Source organism: Entamoeba dispar, genomic scaffold (assembly GCF_000209125.1).
Source record: "Entamoeba dispar SAW760 scf_1105229461291 genomic scaffold, whole genome shotgun sequence".
Lineage (NCBI taxonomy): Eukaryota > Evosea > Mastigamoebida > Endamoebidae > Entamoeba > Entamoeba dispar.
The window spans coordinates 1400-2698 of record NW_001854619.1 but is presented as its reverse complement, the minus strand read 5'-3'; the positions used below and the strand labels follow the sequence as shown (position 1 = coordinate 2698).

General features: G+C 27.7%; 1 protein-coding gene across 1 annotated transcript; it reads right to left on the bottom strand.

The window, feature by feature from the left end:
* EDI_275180 (uncharacterized protein) lies at window positions 1-1296 on the bottom strand (the record flags this gene model as incomplete). Its single annotated transcript, XM_001738372.1, has 1 exon — window positions 1-1296. A coding segment is annotated over one exon (1296 nt), but the record flags the coding sequence as incomplete, so codon positions are not given.
* Window positions 1297-1299: the final 3 nt, after the last annotated feature.

Below are 1299 nucleotides of genomic sequence, written 5' to 3'. Positions count from 1 at the left end.
CTTTGTTTCTTCTTTTATTATTTCGTCTCTATTATAGACACTGCTACTAACATGTATTCTTTCATCAACAATATCTGTTAGAAATTCACTAGGAATATTCTCGTTGTAATTATAATTATGTTTGTATCTTTCTAAAAGACTTATTTTAAGATTATATCCATATTGTTTTAAAATATTATCTTTATCTATATCACTAACATAAATAGCATTACTTGATGATAATCCTACTTCAAATTCTTCATCTGTACCATATAGGTCACCACCATATCCTACAATAATAGCACTTCCCCATTCTTTTAATCCTTTTGCTAATGTCGAACAACCAGAATAACAAAGAGGATCTGTATAAACTACTATTTCTGTTGGTTTTCTTGGTTTTCTCATTAATTTCATTTGTTCCCATTTCATAACTGAAGGTTGTGAAACTTTATGTTCAATATCACCATAATTAATAATATTTGGATTTGTATACCACTCTCCAAGTACTTCTGGACTTACATAACTTTCTCTTACTTTACATGTGTGTGGGTCATATAAAATATTTCCATATTCTCTTTTCATTATACTTTCTGTAAAATTTGATATTCTCCCAGAAACAATCATATCAACATCATCATATGGTGATAATATCTTTTCTATCCATTGTGAATAAATTGAATTTTCTTCATCATTCGCTGAGAATACGACATGAATTGGATAATCATTAGAATCAAATAAATCAATACATTTTGAAACTGTTTCTTCATATGATTTTATATAGCTTTTTTCAGGACTAAATGAAAGAATCTCAAGTACATTAATATTATCTGAAGACTGACAATGTACACTATCATCATTTGAAGCATAATATTGGTTTCTTCCTTGTTCTCTTTTCATTCTTTTAATCATTTCATTTCTTGATTTTATTTCTTCTAATGTTAAACTTGGCTTACTTCTTTGTTTCAGTTGATCCACTTGACGTGATCTTTTCATTAATATACTCGATAGTGGTAACTTTAATATAGAATAGTTAACACTTACACTTTCTCCATTTTCCCATGTAATAGTTATTGGTGTATTTAAATATTCTTTTGTTAATGGTATTTCTTCTAGTATAGCAAAATCAAATGTTGAATACGCTTTTTCAAATTGTGCATGTGGAGATCTTAAACCTATGTATTTCTTTCCAAATTTACGAATAATATTAAATGGATCTTCTCCATTAATGGTTTTAACTGCTACATTTTCATTATTAACTAGTTCTTGTGGAACATCAATAGGAATACCACCTACAGTGCTTTTTGTTCTTAAATACATTTT